At 39.2% G+C, this 23,966-nt stretch overlaps 1 protein-coding gene across 3 annotated transcripts in view; it reads left to right on the top strand.

Annotated features, from left to right (window-relative positions):
* The first annotated feature begins 270 nt into the window (after window positions 1-270).
* The window catches only part of mybpc2a (myosin binding protein Ca), a 62,875-nt gene continuing 39,179 nt past the window's right edge, over window positions 271-23,966 (top strand). For 2 of the 3 annotated variants that reach the window (XM_040043505.1, XM_040043514.1), the window contains exons 1-3: window positions 271-410; window positions 17,703-17,738; window positions 17,906-17,914. In XM_040043505.1, the coding sequence (XP_039899439.1) occupies window positions 389-410; window positions 17,703-17,738; window positions 17,906-17,914 (67 nt within the window). In that variant the 5' untranslated portion in view covers window positions 271-388. Of the gene's footprint in view, window positions 411-17,702; window positions 17,739-17,905; window positions 17,915-18,072; window positions 18,094-23,966 lie in introns of all 3 variants that reach the window. The other variant, XM_040043498.1, reaches the window with a different exon arrangement.

Below are 23,966 nucleotides of genomic sequence, written 5' to 3' on the forward strand. Positions count from 1 at the left end.
ATTAATGTTCTGCCTACAGGGCCTAATGAGTTAATCAGCTGGCAGGTTTTCCCATGGGTTGGAATTCTTTATGGCTCTGAACCACTTTTACCCCTCATGGTGTCTCAGTGCCTCCTCAGGGCTCTGCAGCTACCACTAAGGTTTCAAGTGACAACATCTCTGTCACTCTCTTCCTCCTTCCTTGTTCTGCTTGTTAAGGGGGGGCATGGCAGTGGTACAAAGTAAAAGTGTTGGGTGGGCATGAGGGGGATAAGGCGGTGGTAGTGGTGGTATGGGTGGGGGTGGCGGAGGTCATAAAAAGGGATGGAAGAGTTGGAAATGCAGGCAGAGCCACTGCCAAGCAGGGACGAAGACGCTTTCAGAGGAATCGCTGTAAACAGACACAGTCATGCCTGAGCCCCAGAACCCAGGTAAGCTGGTCCATCCTGTGAGATTAGAACAGAAAAAAACAGACAAAAATCAAGGCACTTCTAACTAATTTTAACCCTTAGTGTTTATTCTTGATAAAATTATCTTTTCAATCACAATAAATCAGGAGTTTTATAAAGTCGTTGGTAATGAATGACCTAATATAGACTACAATTTATTAGTGGGCATGCAAATTAAAGCTGTTTAATAATCTGTGGCATGAGTGTTAGGTTTATAGGTGCATGCCTTCATTTGGTATCACTGTGCTGCTTTCTCTTTCCCAAACAACTGTTCTGAGGTATAGTGCGAAACTGCAACTGAGTTCAATGAAAGCTAAACAAGCTGTTTTAATAAATAAAGCATTACATTAACAAATATTTAAAATACTTTCAGATTTAAATGCACTTAGGTTTTTTTTGCCTAAATGTTGGTAATCAAAAATAAAACGATCCAAAGTTATGGATAAAGAAAAATATATTCTTTTTAGCTGCTTGAACTTGTATTTTCTTACAGGAAAAGTGTCTTGTATACATGACGTTTAATTTAGCTGAAAAAAGCAAGATGGTAAAAGTTGGCAAACTTATAGTGACGTCTGATGTGAGTTTCATAGTTATAACTGATGAAAATGCAAGTCATATGCAATTATCTTAAGTGACTATGTTTTATTACAGAGACAGAGTGCATACGCTTTGTTTTTACACTAAATCCAGTGTCATATAATTATGCAAAACTCCATACATTTTATATACACTGAAGTTATTTAATTAAAAGAAAAACAGAGGCTGTAAATGGCAGTAAATGCCTTCTTTTATTACTGATATTAAGCCCTTTCATTGCACCATAAACTGGAAGTATGTGGTTCCAGCGGATAATCTTCCCATGGATGTGGCATAACATTTGGTAATCTCAGCGCTGAAACATCACCACAGCACTGTGATGTAGTGTATGCTGTAATGTTTCTATCAGTCACTGGGTCTGAAATATGCTCCGCCGCCTTTGTCAGCAACAACCTCAAACTGTAAATCATCTTGCAGCTCTAAGCGGGAGAAAGGAGAGCATGCATGAGGGAAGGAGTGAAGGAGGGCACGAGGGAAGAAAGAGGTAACAGATAAAAGCGGAGAGATGAGGGGAATGATTTGTTAGAGGGACCTCTGTCAAGTCAGGTGTAACTACCTTGCCGTCGTATCTCTGCACCTCAGACACCTTATCTATCTGACCCTGATTGCCTCCCTCATTCTATTACACTGTCTCCTCTGCTGGCATCAATCTCCCCATTCGCCAATCTGCATGAAGTTCACCATATCACTGCTGTTATGTAAAAGTCACAACTCCCATTTTCTCAGATATATAATTCCGATATCTGTTTTACTCATTGAGCTCTTTCAAAGTCATGTGGATCAGACCAAAAAAGGCGTTTTGCTGAAAGCGACATGCGTCTGCAAAAGTCCGTATTTAGAAATGCACGTCAGCGTTGATGCATCATAAAATGCATTTGATGCACTGAAATCTGTCCCCTTTAGTGTACCTTATACCCTTTCCCTTTTTATTCTCCCATCAAGCAGTAATTCCATCCCTGCATCCAATGTGTCTCCAGGCCAGCGTCCTGACATCACACATATTATGTTCCTAACACCACATTACAGCCGTCACCCAGTCTCCTCTTGTTCTTGTGTTTCCACCCATCCCAAATTATTGCCCCGCTCATGAACTTCCTCACACATCCTCAGCTTTGGAGCCCCTCTGCCCCTGTCGATCAGCTGGTTACAGCTCATGTGACTCATCCAGTGTTAAGGCTGTTGGGGCTTCAGAAGACTTGGTGATCGGGAAGAAGCACGCATCCCAATAAACAGCCACAAGAATAGTTCTCAAGTGTAAAAGCGATGGCCGTGGTCTTGTGGATCCACAAAAGGAAAGGCGCCTCTAGAGAGGGAGGGGAAACACACTTGGATGGACCTTAGCTGACCCATATAAGACACGTGGAAGAAGCGCAGTAGGATCATAGTTTTCATGTTAATCATGGATTGTTATGTCTCATGAACCAGTGGGCGCTTTGGAATGAGCCAGTCACAGAATAATTAGACCTTGCGCACCAGAGTTGATGGTAATAGTTGCAGGGTGCAGGGTGACAGTTCGCTGGCGCTGCTCCACTGCTGAGCACGCGTAGACATAACAACACAATTTTTAATTACCAGTAACGCTGCCAGAGGCCGCCATCTCTACCCAAACACTCCCTCCCCTGTTAGCATACAAAGGAGCGCGGTTCAGCTTAACAAAAAAGACTCTGAATCTGGCTTAGATTCAGATGAAGGGCAGACGTAGACTGATATCTGCATTCATCCACTGCATCAAGTTCTTGAATATCTTAAGTAGGAGTAACCATACTTTTTTTGAGTGAGCACATCGAACTGCTCGGCTCCTACTCCAGTTGTTTTAGCAGAACTTCTGCAGACTTGTCTGTTAGACAGTATGATGCTGCTCAGACAAATGAAAACAGCTATCACTACTGCGCATTTTCAACGGCTACTTATGAGTGAGTGTAAATCGTCTGCTGATGCCAGCTTTTTTTAGTCTCGTAGACTGGATATAACAGCTAAGAAGACCAACTGTCAGTTTGAGGACTTTTGTTTTGAAGAATGGTCTTTGCCATCCTAGTCTTTTGGAGCCAGCAGTAGCTAAAAAGAGAGAGTAAACTCTATTTTCACATTTAATTCTTGCTAGTGTTTCAGTGAGTGCTTTGCAAAGACATAGATACTTGATAAGTTGAGCATTAGAATGCCACTAATAAAAACCTGCACATCAAGCCAAGTTTTTGTCAAATAATGAATTGAATTGAATTAAATACAGACCAAGAGGCAGAGACACTGCAAATGCTGTTGAGCTGTGCAGTTTAGTGACTGAAAACAGGTGAAAAGTAGCGGAAAGCTAGTGGCTAAAGAAATCGATGTCAGCATCAACCCGTTCCAGTCAAAACAGCCATGCCACAATAACTTAATACATTTTAAACTAAAGATCTAGATGGAAATTTGCCTCTGAATTAGAGATCAAGATGTTTTTGTACCAACCTGTAAAAAATGTTTATTTCTGCTGTGAAGTTATGCATACAGAAATCAGGTGAGACAGACTCACTTTTGAGGCCAGCATCAAGTGGTCATGGAGCCACAGTTTCTGCAACTTCTGGCTTCATTTATCAGCCAGGAGGTTGCTGCTTAGTTATCCTGAGAGTGGGCTGGCTGTGTTTTTTTAGGGTCAATTCTTTATTTTTAGTATATCTCATGGGACCAGCCTAAAACCTGTTTGTTTCTGTGACTAAAGAGCGTAAATAGATGACAAAAAAACTCCAAAATCATTAATAAATTTTAGTTTGTTTCATTTTTTTCTTTTTATTTGAGTATCGAGCCACGGCACTGCTGCAGGCCTGTTCTCCATTGAGACTATGTCACTTTTTTGAACCATTAAATTATTTTTCAGTTTTTATTTTGTTTTAAAGTTAAGAAATTTTATCTGATTTCAGAGAGAGGGAATGTCCTTATTATGGTCACATGGTTCTGGCTGTGAGGACAGAAGCCCAAACTACCAGCTGTTCAAATCTTACATTAACAAGTAGTATCCACTCAGAAAAAAGGTGGCTTAAAGACCAGGATAAAGGAAATAAAATGGCTTTTTTCACACAGGTGGATGAAGTGAGAGGCTACACCAAGGCCAGGTATAAGATAAATAAGGATCAATTTGAGCTCTGAATCATGCTACTCCAGCACAGTCCAAGAATAAAACTGCTTTCTCTAAAGGATGAATTAAGATGTGCAACTGAATTCTTTTGATCTAAACAAGGTTCTGTCTTAGTGATAGTTACAGCTGGACCAATCATGTATCTGTGTGTAAAACTGGTGCCAGAGCCTGTCTTCTTTTTTTCACAGTTGTTTAGCAGAAGGTTAAACTTCCTGTATTCCCATGTCTATTATGTCACATCTCCGCTCTTCAGTTCCCCGAACCACGCGTCTCACAACGGGTCGAGTGTAGCATTACTTCATACCAAGGCTATCATCAAGTTCCCACAGGTATGCGCCTGCTGCTTGATGGATTACAGACAGATGCAGAGTCAAGCAACTGTGCCACGAGGTCCTACAAAAAGAGTGTGAAAAGTTAACTGATCCCCTGAAATATCATTAACAAAGCCTCTCAGAGCGCAGCCCAAGCAGCGCGATGCGCAGTGGATACACACCCAGAAATGTATCCCTTTTTCTAAAAGCTTCCTCTTTGATCAGAGAGAGGCCTTAGCCTATTTGGAGCACAGGCTGGTGTTGATTTGAGCTGCAAGACAAAAGGAAATAAATGGAAAGCTGAAGTGGATGACAGCTTAATATGGTATTTAAAGCTGCCTTTGTTTACAGATTCCTCATGTCTAAATTAGAATTGCATTTAGTAATTGTTTTCTTATGTTGAGAGCGCTTTGTTCACACAATGTCAATTCATTGAAATTGTCAGGAAAGTTTACAGCACTGCTATAAAATCTAATCTTCAGTTTCACACCCATTTTTCAAACCGATTACCAAATCCTTCCCTTTCTGCGCTCTTGTTCTTCCATAAATCTTCATCCTTTTGTGTGGCAAGGAGCGAAGAGGAAGCAGGGGGAAAGAGACATGACTGGTCCAATTCAAACAAGCCATAATTCTTATCATCATCATTAAAAGTCAGTATTATATACAACCATCCAGTCTCTTGTGTTCCCTCCACAAGCTTGTGCGTCTAATCCCTCGGTCCGTGGCCACGATCAGGCTTAATGCAGGATCGTTGCAGAACGCGTACAAACGGAATAACACGGTAATGTCAGCACCGTCGGAGCTTTATCAACTTCTCTCAGTGGGAGAAACATTATTAGTGACCTTTTTCTTTATAGTAAAGTCTCTATAGAGCACAGAGCTTGCTTTTGAGATCAAGATGAAATACTGAAAAGAATGGGAAGAAAGTATATCATTTCATCCTTTCTGCTGTAATAAATCAACACATAAATCACACACAGGTTCTCTAAAGGGATGACAGCACAACAATCTCGGGACCAAATCTCTCATCAAAGCACAGATTGAGGAAGGTTTGCTGTTGTACACAGTGTAAGGCTACAACTAATACCACCGCTTTCCTCGATCCATTGATTAGCTGTCTAAGGTGACGCCTTCAAATTGCTTGTTTTGTCCCACTTGCACTCAGTTTGCTGAAGAAGAACATTTGAGAGGCTAGTAGCAGCAAATGTTAAAGTTAATGCAGAGATTATTGCATATATTTTCAGATTGCTCAGCCAAGCTTTGTTCAGATTGTAGATTTTATGTAAACTGTGACCTTTTTAAAAAAGGAGGGCAATAATGATTAAAATGGTTCAAACCTAGACACAGTCTGGAGGAGCATACGTTCAACCATTTTCTTCTAAATCTTCTTCAAAGCACCTTTCACAACTTTTAAAGGTTCATATGAAAAAAAAATCCCTTAAAATATTAAATATTGTTTTTTTTTTTTCCCCTCCAACAAGCTAAAACTAAGCAGCTGAAAACAAAAAGTAGGTCATCTAGATTTGCAAAGACCGCTCCTGTTTATTTCCTGGTTGTATCAGTGCAGTTAAAACTGCGAGTTCCTATTTACCAGGCAGATTAACTCCCTTCCCGAGGCTTTCATTTTACAGATGAGTGGACATTTGATCAATACAGATTTTTTGAGTTTCAAAATAATATTTTTTCTTATATTTGCAGTTATTTTGATCAACAGTTCAGAAAAAAAGAAGAAAAAGATCAATAAAATCTTCATAACTGCATGTTTTTTATTTTAAAACTGTGTCAAAAATTGATTTCATGGAAAGCTGCTCTGTGATGTGCAGTTATTATTTTTGATTCTGACAATCACTCGAATTACGGGAACATCTGCTCTTTGATGTTTTACACCATCCATTACTACCTGCATGTCAAGCAACTATTTAATTGCTACTCGAGATTTATCCATTTACCTTCTCCTCCTACATGGAGAGACAGTCTATTCAGTACGTGATGCAGCTGTAAAGATCATCAAGACTGTCAAATTAACTTGGCAAATGATTGAGTGATCGGGAGGGCAGAGGCTTAAGCGTACCCAGATTCTGTTGACAGCTTCGCTCTCCATCCTCATCATAAAATGGTGAAACTACATCAGTCATGCTCTGCTCCCAGTGTGGATGCCAGCCAAGTGCCAATAATACCATTGATACTCATACACAGAGTCTGTTTATAAATAGACTGCTTTAATATTAATCTTCTTTTTATTTCTCCCCTGCTAATACACTGCATTTATATATATATATATATATGTGTGTATCTGAATATTGTGGAAAATACAAAAAATACAAAAATACTTTCGGTCACACCGTCATGCGATTTAAGGAAAGTGTAGCAACAGCAGCAGCTTGGCCACATGTGATTACTGCATATATTAATAAAAGAGTGAGTTGCTTTTATATTGGGATTAAGGTGCTTTACAGGCATTGAGGGATTCCCTGTTGAATAGCGTTCGAAAAATGCGTAAGAATTGGAGAGGATTGGACTTTCAGTTACTGAAAACATCACTCAGTAAGAAGCAGAGCTGCTCCCAGAGCAGAAGCAGCCTGACTGGTTGAGTTAAATCTGACTAATTCAAAAAGAACAGTCTCTGCTCCGAGGTTCATGATTTAATTACTTCCTGAATCACATTTATTTATTAAAACTGTTAAAAATGTATGGCTAAATTCCACTTTTTGGGGTCAACTTATAAAGAAATGTAAAGTGTTATGAAATGAGGGGTCCTGCACTTCTCTTTTTCCATCCATTGCCAAGTCAAACCTCACATACTCACATCTCTCTTTAAGGAAACGTAGCCCACTGGCGTTACGTTGATTCAGTACACCCCTTGATTCAGTAGCTTGTAAAACCAACTTTAGCATCAATAACTTGAAAGAAGCATTTTCGGTATGACTTTATCGGTCTTTCATGTGGAGGAATTTTGGCCTATTCTTCTTTAAAACATTGCTTTAGTTCACAGAAGTTTGCGGGCTTTCATTTATGCACAGCTCTCTTAACGTTCCCCCACCTTAATGACTTTGTGTTTGACGAATGACTGCAAGGTGCCCAGGTCCTGTGGCTGCAAAACAAGCCTCCCACCACTGTGCTTGACAGCTGGTATGAAGTGTTTGCACTGATATGCTGTGTTGGGGCTGTACATCTAAACTTTGCTCTCATCTGTCCAAAGCAGATTTTTCCAGAAGTATTCTGGTGTGTTCAGATGCAACTTTGCAAACTTAAGCTGTGCTATTATTGTCTTTTTCTTTTTCTTTTTTTTAGGGGAGAGGACATTTCTATTGGCTCCCCTTTTAAACGACCCATACTTGTTCAGACCTGTAATGTCTCAGGTGTAGCTCTTAGGCTTATTGAAGTTTCTCTGACGCTTGAATGGTCTTATTTTGGGGTCAGTTTGATGGGACATTCACTCCTAGGATGATTGTGGTAGCGTATTAACACGCACTTCATGTGTCTCCAGACCAACAAAACACCAAAACTTCTCCTTCTGGAGGTGCTCACACTAGCTTCTAATCTGTTGATCATCTGTCTCTGACTAGCAGCACCTGGCTGCTGCTTACTCCTACTTACTTGCTTAATCGTGTGGAAGCAGTAAAGGCGTAATTAGTTTTTTTTTTTTTTTACAAGAAAGCATAAAGTCCTGAAAAAAACGTCCTTTTTTCACTTGACTGTATTTGAGATGCACTGAGTTGCTCGGTCTTTATTTACATACATTTGAAGTCTATGCTGTTCAAATTAGGGGTTTCCAAATTGCCTTGATATGACTGGAAACACCAAAACAAATGTTTTAATGTTGTTGTTTCAGTGTGATATGAATGTAATCCATATTTTCAGAAAAGCAATCATTGGTTTGTTAAAATCTGACATCAGACAGGTTATATGAGAGGCATTTGTCCAGCCGAGAGTTTGCACAGTCAGAGTAGCAGAGCAATTGTCAAAAGTCCGTCACAGTACTGTGTAGTGGCATGCCCATTAAGCACACAATGCTAGTAAGTGGACTGACCTGTATCATTCAAAAGTTCCCTTGTGGACATGTACCAAAGTCCCATCACACCTTTTCCTCTGTTTACCTTAAGCTGTTGATTCTGTGTCTTTGTGGGAAGTAATCTTAATCAATAAGTTATCTTAGATAGAATTATTTTATTCAATATAAGCACAGACACACATATGAGACAGTTTGATGTTGTGCAGCCCGTTAGGAGGCACAGATGTTATTTTTTTGCATGATTAAGATCTGCACTCTTTGGGGTTTTCTCTTCGGTCTGATTTCTTGAATCACCATCTGCTGACAAATGAACTTTTGCCATCTTAAAGAAATATTATATCTCATGAATGACACAAGTACTACAAATGTGTAACAGGAGAAAGATCCTGTTTTTAAGTCCTGGTCTTCGTGCTATTTTGCCTCTGGAGCAAGTCTGACTCCAAAAAGTAAAAGCACAGCAACAGGAGCTTATAGTTTCACCTGACACACTCATCCAGACTGCAGGGCTATGACAGGGATGCTGTGCAGAATGGTGCCAGGATGCATTAACAAAGTATGAGAAGCAGGACTGTGTTACCACCAATTTGGCATTATACTCAGCTGGAGAGGAGGCCACACTAGCCCCAGTTTCTGGTTAACATGTCTGCTGGTGCAATAGCTTACGGTTATAGACACGCTTAATGTATTCAGCGGTACTCCAACATGAAGCTTCAGCAGAAACAAAACCGTGTAATGGGTGCCTTTTTTGAGCTGCAGCAGCATCGGATATGTCAGTCACTGAGTTTAAAGGAGACAGCTGTTCAGTATCTAGCATCAAAACACACATTCTTATGAGGAATCTATGCCCTTTTTGGCTTTGTTCAGTGATGAGAAAGATTTCAAGATTCAAATGTTTGTCTTGGCCTGACTCCTTTGGCTTAACTGCCTGAATAAGCAGGAGGCGCACGCAGCAAAGGAAGGCAGGGAAATGTCAAGAGAGATTAACGAAGCGCATTCCACAGAGGTTACCCTTCAAAAGCAAAATGGGAGGAGAGAGCGCGAGAGGCGGACGGAGCGAGGGAGAGAGAGCGCGCAAGAGCGAGAGAGACTGTCGAGGATCAGCGCAGAATTAATCTACTTATTGTTTTCAGATTTATGAAGAGAAACTAATATTTTTTTAAGGCTAATTGCGATACGGCCCAGAAAACGTATAAGTTGCTGGTTCTTATTGTATTTTCTAATGCGTATGATTTGTAATGATTATAACATTACAGGGGAAATAGTAATATAAGTGATCTCTGGAATATAAATGTTTTTTAAACTGTCTCCAGTGCTGCGTGTTTCACTTGCGCTTCAGAGAACACAAGCACTAAGCTGAGTGTTTTCTTTAGTGCCGAGCAGATCAATACCTAAAGTTTGAACTCGATCATGACAAAGTCTTGTCTTGAGGTCAGTGTCAATAGGATTGATTAAACAAAAAAAGAAGCTCTAGCTTGCAGTAGCTTTATTCTGTATAAATGTATTCTGTATAAATGCTTTTCTGAGGCACGTGCAAGGGCCTCACCTCATTGGGTAAAAGAAGTAGCAGATTTATTATTTTTGTAATTATTTCATCTTGGTTTTACTTCGTGTAGGATCAAAAACACACACCTCCGTGGCTGAATAGGATCACTGTAGTCGAAATAAGATTGATATTTCCTTGTAGCAATTTATATTTGATGGCGTGTCTCTGCTCTGGGGGAACTTCTCTGGCCTTAAATGGAAAGGTCGAGACAGGGAAAGCAGCAGCTAGATCCCCATACAGAACAGAGCAGGCATCAAAGACCACAAATATGACAAAGTTAGATACAACATGACAAAAAGAGATGAGCTAGAGGTGAACTCCAGCGCTGCTTGCAAGTATACAGCAGCCATGGGAAAGCCAATTGGATACACAAATGGGCATTGACTAATTCTTCTTGAATTGGGTCATTAGAGCATAGATTTGGTTTGCCAGCTCAAATGGTGCTGATTTGGATCAATCTCATTGTTCTTTCAGGGACTTGTACCAGCATGTAAAAAAAAGTAGAGCTAACAAAGTGATGCTGGGCTTTTATTTGCTGGCAAAAAATGTTATTACCTCTGGTTTAGGGAACTTGTTTTCAGGATGTAAAAATGCTGATGTCAGATTTTGCAGCCATCACAGACACATACACACAATGTCCTTTGGCATTGATGTCTTAGGCATTGGCCACAGCAACACTGCATGACAAAAGAAAGATTTTCGAAGAACTACAGAGCCTGAGGAAGGAGGCTGGAGGGGTGGCGATGGAGTAAGTCACAAGTTACCTTTAGTTTGTGTGTTGCACCTTAATTTGGTTTGTTTTCTCTCACTCCGTTTCTTCTTTTTCACATGCTTTTTACTTTTGGCTAAGAGTTAAGCACCAGTACCGACTTGAATAGGTTTAGGAAAATATCGTGGTTTGGATTAAAACGCTCCCCTTCATCGCATTAGCTGTGAAAGCTGAAGAATGACGCTCAACCAGTTGTGTTCAAATGTGAGGCAAAAACGGTTTTTCTCAGTGTTAATATGTCAGGACATCAAGGCAGCTGTGCCAAAGGACACATTGATCTTACCAAACAGCAATATTTGCAGGCTGGTTGAAGAAAATGTACAAGAGCTAAATCTAATTTATAACTGGTTCAAAAACCAAATTAGAACATTAAACTGCTCTAAAGTGCACGAAGATGAGTAAAATATCTAAAGCATAACTTATATGGATTATTATGCACTATGTGGTGAAAGATTATATTCTAAGCACATGGAAAACTCAGGTATGCATACGTCTTTTAGTATCTGTGGTCAGATAGAAAATCCCCTACCCAGGCACTTAGCTTAAAAATCCCCCCTATGTCTTGACTTCAGTTTTATGACTTAATCAGTTTTTAGCCACAGTCATGAGGTGCTAAAGTCCTCGAGACGTTAAAATGATATAAGTGATAAGCTTTTGGTCTATAATTATGGATGCACTATGCATCAAGCGATGAGTGTATTTAAAGAAAGTATTGGCAGTGGCAGGGTCAGCGAAAACTGAGTAAATCCTCTTTCAACACGCATCTCACATGGTATTTGTTAAATATAAACCATGTAGCCTATATCTCATCTCCTCCACCGAAGAACCCAATCCTTGAGCTGCTTGACCCCAGTTGGTCTGGCTCATTGTTCTTCTCTCTCCCAGTTCTAGTTTCTGCCTCTCTGCTCAGCCATTTACTTCAGAGGAGAGTGGAATCAGATTAAAGTAGGACAAAGAATTGGGTGGACCGAAAAGTGCTGAGAGTGACGATTTGCATTAAGTGAAAAGTAAGATGGAATGGAGACCGCAAGAGACATTATCCATTTAACAGATACCTGGAAGACAGGGAAGCAGACGGCTGTTGAGTGAAATTATCTAGGCCAGAGAGGACTGTCGATGAAGCGTGGATGGTAATGAGAGCGCAGATGGATCCTCGCAGACAGAGCCTTCATCAGCTGTGCATTACCTTCAGCATTAGCAGGGAGGGTTCAAGGGTTACAGTGATCCTGGTTGTGACTTTGCGGCTTGCTCACAGCTTTCTCAGAGCTGGACAGAGAGACCTGCAGTAGAGGAAGTGCTACAGGCGTGGGCTGAAGGAGAAACGGGTCACTTATGGATAATTAGAAAAGGATAAAATCGTTCTTTAAAAGCTGCACTAGGCAAGATTTTTTTTTTTAAATAAAATATACCCATCTTATCAGCTTTGATCACAAAGTGGAGCTACAAAAGAGAACTACGTCACTAACCTTGACTAACTGAGATGCCGTAGATTTCCTCTTTCTGCACATTTCAAATATGAGTGTTTTGTGGGAAAGTAAAGCTTTTTTTAAGAGTACATTTCACATAAAATTTAGTTTCAGGGACAGATTGTAGGTGTGTCATAGGATCTACCTCTTGGACCTCTTGAACCTAATGAAAAACATCTAGATTATCACTGATACGCCTTGAATGTCCTGGATCTATATGAGCAATGTTAACAACTGATATGGTCTGAAAAGTCTTGCCAATGGCCAGAGTTCTCCATTGTGGGCTAGATTTTCTAAGGCCTGAAAAATAAAACATACTCAGAGGTTATTATAGATATTTGTGTCCAGTGATGCCAAAAATATGTTGCCTAGCTCAGCTTTAACGGGTAATCAAATAATGTTGCAGCTGGTAAATGTGGTGCCAATTTCAACTGAGTTACACAGTTATGGGTAGCTTAATCTGTAGGCCTAATAATATGTCATCTGAAAGGTCATTACAGCAAAGCCTTAAACACCAGAGCTTTCATGTGTTTCCCAGCTTGATTTTGGATGTCGCGTTCGCTATTCCCTGTTGTCAGCAGGCCTGATTTCTTTTTGAGCTTGGCATCAGAAAAAATCCCCCAAAAAACAAAAATAAAATGAAATAAAAACAGTAAATGGATGCTGGGTAGTTTTCTAGAAAGTGAGCATCATCTCTTCCAGACTGGAAATGTTTTATTTGCTTGAGAGTTATTTTAAAAGGTATTTTTACATTCTATTTTTAGCTTCTGACATTCAAAGCCAGACTAAGTTCTTATATTTGTTTTTATTTGTATTGTTTTAATATAATTTTTTCTTATTTTTTAAGCTGTACAGCACTTTGGTCATCTGTTTTTCTTTTAAAGCTGCTCATAAATAAATTCACTTGACTCGGGGCATCAAATCATTTCCACAGTATGTTATAATGTTTCATATATAAAAACCCAGCAAAGTGAAAATTAGTTAACTTTCATAAAAATCTACTGGAGAGATAATATTTACCTGCTCAGGGTTGCATTTTATTATGCTGTGTATGTAAATGGATTTAGTTATCTTTCACTCTTTGAAACATGTCAAGAAATGTCAGATAACCATGAAAGAATCTGCTGAATTTCCCACTTTTTAATCATTATATAAAAAAGTATTTTGTCTTTTATTTTGACTTATGGCAGAAAAGAAAAGAAGATACAAGACAAGAAAAAAAAGCTCTAAGGTGATTTAATGTTAGCTAATGCTCTATCTTGGTTTTCCAACACATTAAAGTAAGATGGTGTACATTGCAAACCTGCTCAGTATCAGCTCTTTGGCATCAGTGTGAGTATTTTATGCCTCAGGGGGTGTGCCAAAAATAATTCACTTACTTATCCAAAGGATTGCCGAGGTACGCACGCGAATTACTTGGCTCTCTGAATGAATAGATCGGCTTGTCGAGTGGGAGACCCGTCTGGTAGCGCGACAAGAAAGATATCCTACTGGCCTCTTAGCACTCAAAGCTTCTCATTTTCAACATATTAACAAATGAGCACAAATGCGGCCGGCCTCATAAACAGCAGAGAAGGAGTATTGTGTTGAGAGAAAGATTGTCTCGCCGCTGTTTGACATTTCACTTCTTGGAAACAGAAGCAATCTGTGTGTCTTTTACACTTCACGTGCTGTCTGTTTTTTCACCTTTATTGCCACTTGCAGCTGCGAGTGTAAAACGTCCCTTGTACATCTTTAAATATTTTCTCCGTGCTGCATTTTGGATGCTGGGTAATAATTTGCATTTTTTCACCCCTTTATCATCATCTGCATAAAATGTTTCACCTGGGATACACAGAAAAAATCTAAAGCGCTTGCTGATACTACCCTCATGATGCAAACTACCTAAATGGGAAAAAAATAACCAATCCAGAGCAGTGAAAAGCTTATAAATTAGATGTGAAAGGGTGATCCTGATAATGTATAAAATCCCTGCGTAATCATGCAGAGAGGAGGTGGCAGTGACCTTGAAGGCTAAAAATTCTTTTGTGAAACCTAATTTACTGCACAATGAACGGTGCTGGGTGCAGTGGAGGAAACTGCGCAGAGACTGGTGAGTGTGTCACTATCTTGCTTGTTTGCGGTGAGACAGCACGCAGCTACAGGGTAAAGAGATCTTATACCGTACGTTTGTTTTAAAAAGCCTGTGCTGTTTTGTCATCGTATTTTCAAGTTATGATGTAAGGGGGGAAGAAAAGGTTGTCAGTTGGGATGCAAATTAGCAAGTCTAATCTCCTCTCTAATCTGTCTCCAGTTTATCACATGACCAAAATGTTTGTTTTATTCATCTGTTGTTTAGGACGCCTCCCATTAATGCCTGCAACTGCAGATTTAGCTTTAACCGCAGTGACAGTTCTAAGATGTCACACCACATATAACATTTCAAGACAGTCAAACCAGAGTCTCTGAGCGTCAATATCTTTCTCTCATATCTTGACACCAGTGAACCAAAACTCTCATTCACTCTCATATTGCTGTGCTGCTGCTCCGCTGACACTGAATGAAGCTCCGACTGAGATTTCATACGATGACAGCTGAAACTTTTACATCTAAGAAAGCTGTACAGAAAAAATAGAAAGCTATAGAACTGCTTTTAGTCAGGAAACGCTCTTTCACCATCAAACAATGTGAGGAAAATGTACTCACACTCGGCTTTCCTTCCTGAGTTTTATTAATGTGCAATTGCAGGTGTACAATATAGTTTTTTATTACAATTCTATTCATCCAACTCAGGGTTGCATGGGGGCTGGAGAGGCAGGGTACAACCTGGACACACCATGCATGCTCACACTTACACCTACTGCTAGTTTGGAAACATCAATTCATCTAACACGCATGCCATTGGACTGCTGGAGAAAGGCAAAGTACCCACAGGGAACACGATGAAAATGTGCAAACACCACACAGAAAGGCACCAGCTGGCCTGTGGAGTCAAACCCAGGACATTCTTACTGTGAGAAGGAAGTGTTAACCATGACACTATTGTAGAAAACTGTGGGAGAACTGTAGAAATTCTTTTTTGAAAGGCTTAGTAAGAGGTAGTTGCACATTTAAGACCCCAGACATGACCTTTGAGCAGGTTCTGTTTGTTGTACCTTGCAATAAACTGCTATAAAAATTTGCTGTCTATTCATTTAGTTTTACATTTTCTATAGACTGTTGGGTTATGATTGCTTCAGTAACGCCTGCCTCGCGCGTTTGCTACAATCAAAACCCTGTAAAACATATCAAAATGAAGCTACATCATTGCTCAGTCCTTTCTATCAAAAAGACAATAAAATAATCATAAAAATGCTTCACTCCGCTTCATTTTCTGTTGCAAATTTGGGGTCCAGTTCATTCTTGTTAACGCTGCCTATGAAACTGGAAGTTGGCGACTGAGAGTTCCCCTTTATTGATTATTTCTTTTAAAATTCTCTGATGGCAATAGTTGCACAACTGCTGTGCAAGTTATGATGGAGTTACAACGAATATGCATAGATGGTAACGTGTCCTAATCGAGTAAACAGTGTAATAAATTGTTTACCGAGGTGATAATGGAAACAGTAAAAGAACAGCTGAACGGTGTAAAGATTATATTCAATGCAGATTTCTTGACAATAAAGAATGTTATTGTAGATTACAGTAGTCCGATTGTAAAATAACAGTTTACTGCTGGCAAATCAGCTGCTGGTATTTCACTATAATTTAACAGGGAAATTTCTCTCACTTTACTTTCATGCTATTCTGTGGGGTTTAAAACCATTTATGAACAGTCTTTCATATGAAATTTTCCTCTGAGAGGCTGTGATATTTCCTTCAGTAAAGTGAGACACCAGCGGGACTCCTGTGCATAGCGCACACTTTCTGAGTTCCAGCCGTCTTTGGCAAAACGGTTATATTATTAATCACACATATCTGAAATCAGCACGGGGCTGTTTCCATGGTGATTTTGTGACATTTATTTAACGCCCCAGTTGTCTCTCAGGGTGAGAATTGTTTCTCAAAAACAAAACCTCCTCCCGTCTTCGGTTACATCATGTTGAGTCAAAGATTAAATCCTGCCAGCAAACACACTGACATCAAGGTAACATCCCTGAAAAACAGAGGACCAGACGAGCACTTAATAAAGCAAAATTCAGTGACCGACTTTCCCTCTGATTTCAAGGGGGAGAGAGGTGGGAAAGATGGTTCAGCAGGAGCCTAAAGAAAGTTTTAACTGCCTGCTGTGCCACAGATCCTCTCAAGGATTGAAGTGCTGAGAGAGGCATTAATAGATTGCTACATGAAAAACAAACCTTATCCAAAATAGAAGTGTTGCCTCCCCTTCAGTTTGCCACACATGGTATGCCAGCCTTGATCACAACCAGAGTGCCAAGGCTGAGCCTTGATATCTTAGACCCACTGTTAAGTAGGCTCATGGGACGCTCTGCCGTTCCAGTTGTGGCTTCTCGTTGGTCGTTCGGAGAGATGATAGCTGTCAAGATGATGTCCTTATTCATTTCTGTGGCTCAGCCCTTTAATAAACTTTGCCGTCTCAACTGTACCTCCCTGCCACAGTGAAACCTTCTTAACATTTAAACAGGGGCCCTAATGAGGGCGCAGACCTGCAGAATTATTTAAATGGATGGTTAAGATGCGAATGCTGCCAGAGCTGAATTATTACTGTGCTACTGTGTGCTTTAGTTTGTCTGGCAGACAGAAATTCATACCTAATCTGCCATCTCATTAAACACCCTAGAGCTTCTAAAGTAACCTAGATCTGCGATCCTGGAACTTTGATGTACTTATCCTATCAAAAGCATTTTTGTCTTGCGGCTGCCCCTTTCAGACTTTTTTTAAGCCCAATTATTCCTCATGATCGCTGACAAAATTGCTTATATTTATCTCAAGCTCACTGTTTCTGTAAACTGTGGCTCATTTGAATCATGCAGTATTCCCTCGCTGAAATCCAATATTCTGTCTTTTGCCAGCGGCAAACCCTACAGAAACCAAGAAGAGGTTCACAAAGCAGGGTTGCCGTTTCCCTGTGCGGGTACATGTGAATGTGTGTTTATGTTGTTAAAATGAAACTGTTTATTTTAAAGTGTATTTCATGTGCAGTGTGGTGTATTTATGAAGGTGTCTGATCACTGCTAGTAAAAAAAAGAGTGTGTCCCTGCAGAGTGGTTCCCAAAACCTATCTGAAAGCATCTGTGTTGACGGTGTACAGCTGAATGTAAGAAACAGAATGATGTTTTGCATTTTAGATAAATATAGCGATAAACAAGCAGCCCTCGGTTATATTAGTTATTGTCTCGTGAGGATTCAGATTACAGGATGTGGCTCTTTAAACATTTTACCGAGTCTCAGCTCTGAAAGACTATCCAAACGCTGTGCTCCTAGTGTTGTATGATATGAAATAATGAGGACATGCAAATTAATTTACATAATTGTTGTTTAATTGCAGCAGCCGAGGGTGTTAAGGATGCAGCAGCCCCTGCTGGTAAGAGCCTTCATGACATCTAAACTGGGCCCACTAGCTGTGCTCCAGATATCCAATTTATTTTTTGAGTAATGCATACAGTGGCCACCCACTCTAAGCAGAACATGCACTGGAAACAAATATTTAAAGAAATGCTTCTAATATAATTTTTTTTCTCTCATTTACAGATAACAAGGGTAAGAAACCGGCGTTCAGTGTTGGTTAGTCTCTGTGTCACGCAGACTGTCTGTAGATCATCCTCATCCTCATCTTTCTCATCCTTTTCATCATCGCTGTCAGCTTCATCGCCTTCATCCTCATCATCAAAATAATGTCTTTCCTTCCACTGATTCAGAGATGTCAGGAGAGGAGGAGGGTAAGGTTTAAAGATGAACCCGAACAAACACAGAAGCAGTGAACTTCTGTGGTGATGGGGTTGAGTGTGGAGATGCATGATCACACACTTACACACATGCACTTGAGCAGTTCAGAATTCCTCGGTAATCACTTGTTAAAATCTCGAGCAGTGAAGAAGGTGAAGAAGGTGTTTAATTCACGGGTAAGTGTCACACCGTGTATACACGAGCCCGTCTATATGATATTTTTGGCTTTATTTAAATCTGTGATTACATGCAATGGATACAGATGAATATTTGCCTTTTAGCTACATTTATATAATTTACTGGAGCAATATAGCGTTCCTAAATTAAAGGGAACAGCTGAGGACTTCAACCAATTTTAAATCAGTTAGAAAAAGATAAGCTGGCACCTTATCAGCACAATATTTATCCTGATATTAGTTTATTTATTTAATTAAAAAGAAGGTTTTGTGTCTGATTTTTTGTTTGCAGCTTCTACATGTGTATCTATGTTTAGCTGATATACAAAAAAGTGTTTGTGATTAGACAAAATCCAACATGGAAGACAAATCGCCCCTTTTGGTTTTTCCAGAGGGGACATATCCAGAGAGGAAAACATTAAATTTAGTATTAATTGCTGCAGGTAAATTGTAATACAATTAAAGGCGTTGAAATTAAAATCTCTAGGTTGCCATGGCTACAGAAATTCTTGCCTATTTCCTCATGTTTTAAATAGCATCAGTACTACTACTGTACTACCAATGCCGATAATAAAGATATGAATAATTTAGAAAGTAAATGTGTTCGGCAGAGCCACTGCAGAAGTCTGAACTGATGCTATCTGTGCTGCTAAATAAAACTATGGCAGTGAGTAGGACTAAACAATTTACACTGGTGTCATGAAAATAGAAATGATTTTAATCAACTTCCACATTAACATCAGTTGTTAATCCAAATGTCAGATAACCTGTTGAGGTTTTACTGTTTTCGTGAAGATAAAGGTTCACTAAAATAACCACTATAAAATAGACATAATACATGTTTTACTAATGGTTAAGAATGTTAGAAAACAGAATGGAGATTCTCAACCTGTTAACCTCCATCTTTTACGTGGATGGAAGCTTTTATATTTACATTTTAACATTTTATTGTTCAATATGACTTTTAACTGGAATATTGAACCGTAAACTGTGTAAGTGTCAGTTAACAGTTAATTATTACATGTAATAATGAATCATTCTGAAAATCGGCTAAAGCTCATTTTCCTGTGAATTTTCCTTTTTCGAAACTACAAACTGAAATAGTTAATATTTATTTTTAATTCAGGAGTAGTAAACCTGGGATATACCCAGCACCTCTAGCGCTTTCTGAAATGCCCGATGATGGGTTCAAATCAATAATATAAATTATTATTACTAATTATTGTTGTTGTTATTGTTCTGGTCGTGTCATCACCCTGTAGTGTTTTCCAGCCTTCTCTATAATATAAGATGCTACTTTGTATTTGTGAGAAAGAAAACTGAGTTTTATTTTCTTCTTTTGCTGATTTTTCCTCTTATTTCCATCAGGGACATCTGTAAGAAACATAATTATTTCTCTCTGCAAAAAAAAAAGGATGTTCAGCAATATATAGCTTTGTTCTGGGACCTCCCCACCCTTCTATGTGCATATGTAATCAGCTCAAACTGAGAGTTAGAGCAATTTCACTGGAAGTCGGGGGGCCTGGGAGGCACTTAACATATAGTAAACTATAATTAACTGTTGTTTACATATATAATATGTTCATAGATTGTGGCTGGTGTGTTACCTGTAAATAAAAGACATAGCCACTCATTGATTTATGAACTACTGTTATGAAACCTCAAGCCTCAATCAAAAGTGATGAGAGATGTGTGTGACTGAAAAACAAGGCTTTATCTGCCTTTTTGATAGAATTAAATATAATGTACAAAACAGGCACTGTGTTGTATTCACGAAGATGTGAAAGCAGCTTTAAGACCGTAAAGTTATCAGGAAAGGGTTTACTGAAGTCACAGAATACAAAGCTCTGCTCTTTTCAGACCCAGAAAGTATAAAAAGCAATCTTTTATACAGTCTATGTTTTTGATTCTGTTGCAAGATGGTCTTTATTTATGTTTATGTGAATTTCCTTTAATTGCAGCTCATAAAAAGTCTTAAATAACAGGTTCCCAGAGAGTGAAGTACACTTTGTTGCACATTTATGTGAACAGTCTATTTGTGTAATATGTTCACCCTTTGAGTTCACCTCTCTGGATTGAATGTCAGTTCTTATTATGGGCCAACCGTAATAGAGGGCATGAGCAAGAAAGTTGGACACGTGGTTCTCTGCCCGTGTATGTGTGAGTGTGTGCAGTCAAGATGAATTATTACATAAACCTTCTGCAGCTCACCGGGAGTGATTAAATGTGTGTGCGCGCAGGTGCAATGATGAGGTAGAGCAGCGATTTCTACTCATACTCCAGCTCATTTATGCTTAGTCACAGTCTTTGAAGGGGTACATTGGCCAATATACAGTTAGAACCCAAATCAGACAATTCCAAGCAAACATGATTGAAAAAGCCAAAGCAACACTCAAAGCAAATGGCTGGCACGGCTTTAGTCTGTTCTTAACTCCATGACCTTTTGCTTAATATGCCATATGCCAGTGAACTTAGCTAATTTGTTTCTCAAATCCTTTCTGTTGTGCCCACCATGTTAGCGTTGGCTGCAGTTGGCAGAGCTAAAACGTTGGCTGTGATTTGAGAGTCCCGCTTTGGGGGAGAACATAAACACTGAGGGAGGCGTGATGTTTTGCAATCTAAAGGGAAACTCTACTGATCTGATCTCGCTCCAGGTGTAGGACCGTATGAATTTATATGTGAAAAAACAAAACAAATCTGATAAGCCTCTGTTGTTGGTTTTTCTGTGTTTTTTTTTTTTGCTATTCTAAAAAACATAAAACACAAAAGTGCTGCAGAAAGTTCACCAGACCTTGTGACTGTAAGCTTGATGTTATTTCTGTGATTTTAACAACATATGCATAGTGCATGTTAACAACTTCACCCTTACATGTCATGTATGGAGATATTTTGCATTTCTGGGGGAATTAGACACCACAACTAAACTGGGAAACACAATTTTTACCAATCTGTGATTACAATGGACAACATGATCATAGCATCTAAAGAGTCTAAGATGCACAACGACAAACTAACACCCAGACCGACATCCAGTCCAGAGTACAATAGCAAAACAGAATCGAGAAGTCCTTCAGACAATCTAAGGTTACCAAATTCAGAAATATGGTACCCTCTTGGGTGGTAAAAGCCACCCAAGACAGCTGGCACCAACAGCTTGTATTTGTTTGTGAGAACTCACGTTTTTTCCCCCATTATTTTAACATGGCAGAGAAGTTTAAATATGGCAGTACCCATCATCCAATGAGAAGACGCCAGTCAGTCTGTTGAGGTATTGCAAATTTAAATCATATTTTCTACTACTACAGGAAAAATTGCCTTTCCTTCTCGGCCCAGGGGCATCTGAAACGGCAGCCCCAACTTTTCAACTCAATTTTGTGTCCAGCCTGACTTGGGTCTCACAGATCCACCATAACAGAAACTTCCTAATTTATCTATCAAAAACCTCTGAGCCATCCTTGGATTGCTGCCTTTTGTTTGTTTTTAACTTATATCTGTAATCTGGCACACTGTTTACATCTGGAAGTCTCAGTCGACATCTGTACAACATCTGGATCTTGCCACCAACAACCTGCATGCCTCATGGCCTGCAGCATCACAGCTTGAGTCAGTGCAGGGATTATTATGTTTTGGGGCCTGATAATTAAAATTTTCAGATTGTTTCCTTTTACACTGTTATGTCACTTTCTGTGGCAGAAATGCAGCCGGCTGTAGACGGTAAGCACTGTCCTGCAGCTAAATAGCGTTATAGGTGTGCTGACATATGTGTGCGCTCATTTTGTCCTTACTCATCTGTAAAATTAAACACATTGATTTATCTCTACAATTATCACTGTAACTCACAGAGGCACGGGCAGTTTATGACGCCAAGCACTTTTCTGTCATACTGTGTTTATTTACAGCATGCATTTGCGTGGAAAGCTTACAGTACATTATATCTGCATTACCACTTATTTAGTCCTGTTTATTTACAAAACCTGTGCTTATTCTTCATTAACAGATTTAGGTAAGTGCTTTGCTTTGTTGTTATATCTGTGTGTTTGTGTGTTTGTCTGAAGATACTGTGGTTGTCTGAGTGAATAGGCTTATGCATTGTCTTTAATCCGATCTTTGTTGAAGCATTTTCATTCTTTATACACACACACACACACACACACACACACACACTCAGACAGCCCTCTGCAGTCTGATGAGACCTGTGCTGTGCTGTGAAGACTAATTTCCATGTACCAACTGTTTCTTTTCATTTAGCCAACAATGAGCCTAGGGATGGTAAGCAAAAGACTCGACACAATACATGCCAGCTTGCTTGTGCTTTCCGTGTTTGTGCTTGCTTTGTGTCAGTCACTTTTTGCGTTAGTGGACATGGGTATCAGATGAAAAACGCTTCCTCACTGAAGCCTGGGATTGCTCTGGTGTTGCTTAAAGCTTCAGTATTTTCACTCAGCAGACGGAGACATTATGAAGATGCAGTTTTTTTGCAGACATATAGCCGCGGTGATTTCTGGACATTGAACATAACAACGACACTAATCATGACGAGAATAACTTTATTTATGGAGTAAACAAAAGTGACAAAGTGCCCCACAGCAGACAGATAAAGGAACCTAAATCAAAAGGAAGAAATCAATGCAAAGGCGCAGCTTAAAAGCAATTCAAGGCACGGCAAATTCAACTGATAGACTGTCAGATGAAACACGTTGATGGTAAAATGAGTAAATAAATACAAATATAGCAGATAACAAAAAAGCTTCTGACAATGTCTTGTGAAAAAAAGTCTTTCAAAAGGATTCAGAGAACAGTGGTTAGATTGCTTCCACCAAAGCATCCAAGCAAACGTCTGTTTTAAAAGTGAAATGATGAGATCTGATTGGTAAAAAGCGATATATCCCGCCTGTGTTTCTGCTGGATATATGCCATCTGTGTGTGTGACATGGCCTAATTATTACTAGTGCTGAAGAGTGTTACACTGCACTGATTACTGTTTACAGCCATAATGATTTTTCTGTTGTTCATGTCTTTACACAATGAGCTCCTCTAGTTTCATTATGTTTTCATACATTTAATAAGTAATAATAATAATATGTACTGTACAATTAGGATTATAGTAGTATACCATGTGTAGTACTTGACTTTATAGAACTAGAGAAATCCCGACTACTCTCTTATCTTTTCCTCCAAGTGTGAAATGTGGAAACCAAGTATCTGTTGATTCTTTAGTCAGTGTCAGTGCTCACCTGAAAATACACTACAAACTATATACTAGGCATTTCAGTAATTAAATTAACACAGTGAATGAAGTTTTCAATAACCAGTGAATTAAGTTGGTCAGAATATTCATTTTAATGGGTTTCACTAAATCATCTTTTATGATCTGACACAAAACTATTATTAAACGGAATCTAGTACTATATTTTTTTACACTCTTTAATATATGTATATATTGTTACAATAACAATATTGTTACAATAATGCTTAGTTTAACATAAGTTTAACATGCACATTAGATATACCTAATGTGGGTATCTCAGACACATGGTGCTCACTATGTCAAAAGAAGCCCCACCCACCTGCCGTATATACCTCTAATTTATGAGGCCAATCAGAAATAAGATAGCTTAAGGGCATACAGTAAATGAACTGTGGGGAAAGACCAAGGCCCAGTATAAGACACTGGGAGGGAATAATTATTT

The sequence above is a fragment of the Simochromis diagramma genome, unplaced genomic scaffold (genome assembly GCF_900408965.1).
Source record: "Simochromis diagramma unplaced genomic scaffold, fSimDia1.1 OVJJ01000321.1, whole genome shotgun sequence".
NCBI lineage: Eukaryota > Metazoa > Chordata > Actinopteri > Cichliformes > Cichlidae > Simochromis > Simochromis diagramma.